This window comes from Antennarius striatus, chromosome 18 (assembly GCF_040054535.1).
Source record: "Antennarius striatus isolate MH-2024 chromosome 18, ASM4005453v1, whole genome shotgun sequence".
Classification (NCBI taxonomy): Eukaryota; Metazoa; Chordata; class Actinopteri; order Lophiiformes; family Antennariidae; genus Antennarius; species Antennarius striatus.
In genome coordinates this window covers 235,001-242,039 of record NC_090793.1, presented here as the reverse complement: position 1 = coordinate 242,039, position 7,039 = coordinate 235,001, and the positions used below count along the sequence as shown (strand labels likewise).

The following is a 7,039-nucleotide window of genomic DNA, read 5'->3' as shown; positions in this document are numbered from 1 at the left end:
TCAGTCCTCTCAGTGTCCCACTTCTTCTTAGCTAACCTCTTTCTCTGTATACACTCCTGTACCTCCTCATTCCACCACCAAGTCTCCTTATCTACTTTCCTTCCAGATGACACACCAAGTACTCTCCTACCTGTCTCCCTGATCACATTAGCTGTAGTTGTCCAGTCATCTGGAAGCACCTCCTGACCACCCAGAGCCTGTCTTAACTCCTTCCTAAAAGTCATGCAACACTCTTCCTTTTTCAGCTTCCACCATTTCGTCTTCTGCTCTGCCTTTGTCCTCTTGATCTTCCTCACCACCAGAGTCATCCTACACACCACCATCCTATGCTGTTTGGCTACACTCTCACCTACCACTACTTTACAGTCACTGATCTCCTTCAGGTTACACCGTCTACACCAGATGTAGTCTACCTGTGTGCTCCTACCGCCACTCTTATAGATCTTATAGGTTTTCCTGTCATAGTTCCAACATTCATCATCCCTACTCTTAGTCCTATACTCTTGGTGTTCCTCCTCTCCTTCTTCGACCAACAGTAATCCAATTTCCACCGGCGCCCTCTAGGTCAACAGCACCGATGGCGGTCGTTGTTAACCCGGGCCTCGACCGATCCGGTACGGAAGTCGTAGGTTTGATTCGCATGTTTGATTTGGCAAAAGTTTTATGTCAGATGCCCTTCCTGACGCAACCCTCTGCATTTATCTGGGCTTGTGACCGGCACAATAAGACACTGGCTTGTGTCCTCTTGTGGCTACATTGACCCTAATAATTACCTTAATGCTAATGATTACCCTCATGCTAATAATTACCCTAGCCCTAATTACCCCAGCCTCTAATAATAATCCATACCCTGATAACAACCCTAATGCTAATAATTACCCCAACCCTAATTATTGCCCATACATGTTTTCCAGTGATGCGTTCAGGGTCAGGGGTCACGAGAGAGGCCTGAACCTGACTCCCATGTCCGTCTAACAGGATGATGGCGCCCTCTTGTGGTCATCAGTTCTAACGCTTCCGCTCAGCGTCAGAAGACATTCAAAGCCTGTTTCAGGTGACGTCACTGAACTGGATGCTGCGTTCAGGTCTCACCATAACGGTGGGAAAAAAGAACGTCTGCTCTCAGTGATCACAGCTGTCAGCCGGAAACGGACCGACTGAAGGTATGAAGACTAGAAATATCAAGAAGGCTAGGGTTAAAGGTCAGGGCTAGGTTTAAAGGTCAGGGTTAGGGGTCAGGTGTTGATGGAGGTTCTGGTTCTGAAGGACGACTCATTGATGGATAGACATGCTCTTTTATTTATGGCAGAAAAAAACGTTCTGATGCAACACGATCACAAGTACGAACAACTAATAATCAGTAATCCATTAATGCTACACAGAACCGCTACTCAAGCAGGACTAGCAACGAGGTACAGGTCCGACTCGTCCGCTGGTGGTGCCCCACCCACCAGCCCCGCCTGTAGGTGTCCCGCCCATCAGCCCCGCCTACAGGTGCCCCGTTGATGGCGTGTTGCTTCAGCGACGAGCCGGACGATGGAGACGCTGCTACTGGAAGGATGAAACGGCGCCTCCTACTGGTCCTTAATAGAACATCGCTACAACATCCTTCGCATCACCTACTGGAACACGCCTACGTCATGTGATGTCATCAATGCCAGGCGCTGCTGGTGAGCTGCTCAGGTCACGTCAAACACAACGGCAAAAATCACAGCAAGAGTTTATGATAAAGAAATACATCAATGGGCAGCCAATCAGGGGGCGGATCAAACCAGCCAATCAGGAGGCGGATCAAACCAGCCAATCAGGAGGCGGATCAAACCCAGCCAATCAGGACGCAGATCAAACCAGCCAATCAGGAGGCAGATCTAACCAGCCAATCAGGAGGCAGATCTAACCAGCCAATCAGGAGACAAATCTAATCAGCCAATCAGGAGGCGGATCAAACCCAGCCAATCAGGAGGCGGATCAACCACCTGACGCCCATGTGGTCGCCCCCCCACGACGACAGACCAGAAACACGTGAACACAGACGGTTAGGGATCAAAAAGACAGGAAGAAGGAAGGAAAGGAGTTCAAACGAGGAAATGAAAAGGAAGAAGGAAGGAAGTCAGCTTCAAACAGAGGAGGAAGAGGAGAAGGAGGAAGAGGAGGAGGAGGAGGAAGAAGAAGAGGAAGAAGAGGAGGGGGAGGAGGAGGAAGAAGAGGAGGAGGAGGAGGAGGACGAAGAAGAGGAGGAAGAGGAGGAGGAAGAGGAAGAGGAGGAGGAGGAGGACGTCCACCAGGAGCTCCTTCCTACTGGGGGAGGGCTTTCAGGATGGCGTTCACCTCTTCAGCAACGGTTGTCAACGCAAACTCAAACTGGTCCTGTGGGGGGGGGAGATTGATTAGGTTAATGTTGATTGATCACAAGACCGCATGACCACATGACCACATGATCACATGATCACATGACCACATGACTACAGTTGTTCAGACCAAGAACCCAGCGACCAGACACCTGGACCTGGTCCTGACTCCCTTTTTCAGCTCAGATCAGCTGTTAGCATGTAGCATAGGGACACACCTCCAAACACTAGGACACACCCACCCTAGCGTTTACACTTGTGGGACGAACAACCAATGAAACGTCAGCCTTCTGGCGCCGCCCACCTGATGGGAATGGTGTGTGTTACCTTAGTCTGGACCATTCCAGGACGCTGGTCCCGCAGGTGCTCCAGGGTGGCGGCGATGTCGATCTCCTTCGCACCTGTCACACACACACACACACACACACACACACACACACACACACACACACACACACACACACACACACACACACACACAGAGTTTAAAAGGACTGAATATGAGTTATGATGATAGATAGATGTGACAGCAGTCTGCCGCTGAAGGTGCTTCTCTGCTGGGAGAAGGTGGTGTGTAGAAGGGGGGGGGGGCTGGTGTTGTTCATGATGGCCTTAATTTTAGACATGGTCCTGCTCTCCAGAAGCGTCTCCAGAGTCCAGGCTCATCCCGACCACTGAGCCCGCTCTGCGGATGAGTCTGTTCAGACGGTCCATATCTCTTTTCCTGGCCCCCCCACCCCAACACACAATGGCGTATGACAGCACACTGGAGACTACGGACTGATAGAACATGAGAAGGAGCTTAGGACAGATGTTGAAGGAGGCCAGCCTCCTCAGGAAGTACATCCTGCTCTGCCCCTTCTTGTACACACAGTCCCAGTTGAGTGACCAGTCCAGTCTGCTGTCTAGCTGCAGTCCCAGGTACTGATAGTTTCCTACCACCCCCACCTCACTGCCCTCCATGATCACTGGCTGTGGAGAGGGAGGTGCCCGCCGGAAATCCAGCACCATCTCCTTGGTCTTGGAGACGTTGAGCTGGAGCTGGTTCTGTTGGCACCACTCCACGAAGTCAGCCACCAATGCCCTGTACCCCCCCTCATACAGCCACCAACGCCCTGTACCCCCCCTCATCACCCTCCCGGATACATGCCACTATCGCGGTGTCATCGGAGTACTTCTGTATGTGGCATGTATCCGAGTTGTGCTTGAAGTCTGATGTGTAGAGGGTGGAGAGAATGGGGGAGAGAACGGTCCCCTGTGGCGCCCCCGTGCTGCTGGTCACCATAGAAGACAAACAGTCCCCCATACGGACGTACTGGGGTCTGTCCGTTAGGTAGTCCGTGATCCAGCTCACGAGGTAGGGGTCCACAGCCATGGAGGTCAGTTTGTCCTGCAGGAGCCGGGGCTGGATGGTGTTGAAGGCGCTCGAAAAGTCAAAGAAGAGCACTCTGACGGAACAGCCCCCGGTGTCCAGGTAGGAGAGCACACGGTGGAGGAGGTACAAGAAAGCGTCGTCAACCCCAACCTTGTCCTGATAGGAGAACTGGAGAGGGTCCATAGCACCCTGCACCTGTGGACGCATGAGCTCCAGGACCAGTCGCTCTAGGGTCTTCATTACGTGGGAGGTAAGAGCGACCGGTCGGTGGTCGTTGAGCTCAGTAGGGCGTCCTTTCTTGGGTACAGGGACGATGCAGGAGGTCTTCCACAGTGACGGGACCCTCCCCAGCCGCAGACTGAGGTTGAACAATTGTTGCACAGGGTCCCTAGTTCCGAAGCACAGGCTCGGAGGAGTGTATGACACTTGAGTTTCACCTTTGACACCATCTGACTCTGACTAGTCTGACTCTGACTCGTCTGACTCTGACTCCCCTTTGAGTTAGCCCTGCCCACCTTTAGCCATCTTGTTGAGCACCATGTCGATCAGGATGTAGGTTCCGCTTCTTCCAGCGCCGTCGCTGCAAGTGACCAGAGAGTCAGTGTTATTATGGTCTGTCAGTTGTATTATGGTCTGTCAGTGTCTGGTGGTGGGGGGGCTACTCGCCTGCAGTGGACGATGACCGGGCAGGAGCGCCCCCGGTAGCACTTGTTCACCTTCCTGTAAACAGAACAGAAGCCCAGTGTTAGCGTTAGCTTTAGCCTTAGAGTTAGCATTAGCATTAGCATCGCTCAGATGATTGGTTCCAGTCCCTGAAGACGAGCAGCAGGAGACGCAGGAAACAAGATGGCTGACGTGTTTACAAGGGGAACTGTCAACAACAACAGATTCAAGAAGGTTTGTCCTCCAGGAGGTCAGAGGTCACAGGTTTGTCCTTCAGGAGGTCAGAGGTTTGTCCTCCAGGAGGTCAGAGGTCACAGGTTTGTCCTTCAGGAGGTCAGAGGTTTGTCCTCCAGGAGGTCAGAGGTCACAAGTTTGTCGTCAGGAGATCAGAAGGTTCATCCGTTTCATGTGTGGGGGTCCTTTCTAGGTGTGACCTTGAGGATGCTGGTTGTAGATACGGGGCATCAGTCCAGTTCCTGGTTTGGGTTCTGGACCAGTTTGTGTGGTTCCAGTTCTGTTCCGTCGCTCCACCAGCGAGAAGATGCTGGTCTCAAAGCGCCTGGAAAGGAACGCTCCTTTAGAAGATTCTGTCTCAGCCAGCAGGAGGTCCAAACCAGCAGGAGGTCCAGAACCCAGCAGGAGGTCCAGAACCCAGCAGGAGGTCCTGTCCAGTCCTGGTTCAAGGTTCTAACTCCAGAAGAAAACATCCAGCAAGTTCTTCATAGTACCACCTCTACTGGATCAGATTCTGATTGGTCCACACCTCTACTGGATCAGGTTCTGATTGGCCGACAGGAGACAACCAGACTGATGGTTCAGAACCACCAAAAACAAGATCCATCGTTTTCATCTCCAAAACTAAAAAGTCACTGCAGACAATTAAACAGCGTTACCATGGAAACATGACAGGGCCCCTGAACAGGTGGATTGTGGGGTTTGGGTAAGGGGGGGGGGTGGCATTGAAGGAAGGCGCCTGAAAGAGGGATGAAGGTAGAGACGTGGATGAAGATGGAGAGCTGGATTGGACCATCCACCCAAGCAGCTCCTGCTAACGCTAAAGCAGCTGCTATAGCATTAGCAGCAGCTGCTAATGCTAAAGCAGTTCCTGCTAACACTATAGCAGCAGCTGCTAACGCTAAAGCAGTACCTGCTAAAGCTAAAGCAGCCCCGTGATGATCAGCTGTTCTGCTCTCAGTTCTACCCTTCAGTTTTGCACCTGAGGGTCGAACAGGAAGGCAGGGGTTACTCTGAGCAGACGCCGAGCATCAGAGAGACGGATGAAGGTGGGAGGAGCCTGGAGGAAATCAAGCAGTAAAGGTGAGCGATTATCTCGGGGGGGAGACGACAAAGGGAGGGAGGTGGGGCCGGGGGTCTGGAGGCCCCTGGGGGCCCCTGGTTGCAGAGTCACAGTCTCCAATGATCACTTTTGTGACTATGCAACTGGGCTCATATCACTAGCTGCACCATCACAAAAATGACACTGGCCACCGCTAGTTAGCTCGTGAGGGGGGGGCAATGCTTTGGGGGTTGATGGTGTTAGGAACATGTCAGCGGGGGGGGGGGGTGTTCAGCAGGGGCAGGTAGTTAGTGAGGAACGGCCATATTTAAATGTTACGCTGGGGCAACGCCTACCAGACCTCTGGGGCAACGCCTACCAGACCTCTGGGGCAACGCCTACCAGACCTCTGGGGTGACACCCACCAGACCTCTGGGGCGACACCCACCAGACCTCTGGGGCGACACCCACCAGACCTCTGGGGCAACGCCTACCAGACCTCTGGGGCGACACCCACCAGACCTCTGGGGCGACACCCACCAGACCTCTGGGGCGACACCCACCAGACCTCTGGGGCAACGCCTACCAGACCTCTGGGGCAACGCCTACCAGACCTCTGGGGTGACACCCACCAGACCTCTGGGGTGACACCCACCAGACCTCTGGGGCGACACCCACCAGACCTCTGGGGCAACGCCTACCAGACCTCTGGGGTGACACCCACCAGGCCTCTGGGGCGACACCCACCAGACCTCTGGGGCAACGCCTACCAGACCTCTGGGGCAACGCCTACCAGACCTCTGGGGTGACACCCACCAGACCTCTGGGGCAACGCCTACCAGACCTCTGGGGCGACACCCACCAGACCTCTGGGGCGACACCCACCAGACCTCTGGGGCGACACCCACCAGACCTCTGGGGCGACACCCACCAGACCTCTGGGGCAACGCCTACCAGACCTCTGGGGCAACGCCTACCAGACCTCTGGGGTGACACCCACCAGACCTCTGGGGCGACACCCACCAGACCTCTGGGGCGACACCCACCAGACCTCTGGGGCGACACCCACCAGACCTCTGGGGTGACACCCACCAGACCTCCTTACAATGTGAACCTGGGCCCCCACCTCACCGGTGTGCATCAGCACCACCCGGTACAGAGGAACGGGTGGGGGTCCAGAGCTCCAACGGATCCACCGCTATCCTCAGGAAAATACCCAAGATGCTTCAGGGTAGCCCCTCGTGGCTACCAACTCACAGGGGGGGCAACGAGCCAAAAGCTGGGACTCTGAGGACTGGACCTGGTTTTAGTTGGAGTTTGAGGTCAGGAGCTGCTTGTTGGAGCTCCTGGGGCTTCTGGGGCTCCTGGGGCTTCTGG

The 7,039-nt window shown here is 54.3% G+C and overlaps 1 protein-coding gene across 1 annotated transcript in view; it reads right to left on the bottom strand.

Annotated features, from left to right (window-relative positions):
• Window positions 1-1,285: 1,285 nt before the first annotated feature.
• Window positions 1,286-7,039, bottom strand: part of LOC137612766 (receptor-type tyrosine-protein phosphatase N2-like) — a 98,065-nt gene continuing 92,311 nt past the window's right edge. Inside the window, exons 21-24 of the mRNA XM_068341469.1 lie at window positions 4,390-4,443; window positions 4,239-4,303; window positions 2,676-2,749; window positions 1,286-2,367 (exon numbers count right to left, since the gene is read on the bottom strand). Coding sequence (XP_068197570.1) covers window positions 2,296-2,367; window positions 2,676-2,749; window positions 4,239-4,303; window positions 4,390-4,443 — 265 coding nt within the window. The 3' untranslated portion in view covers window positions 1,286-2,295. The remainder of the gene's footprint in view (window positions 2,368-2,675; window positions 2,750-4,238; window positions 4,304-4,389; window positions 4,444-7,039) is intronic.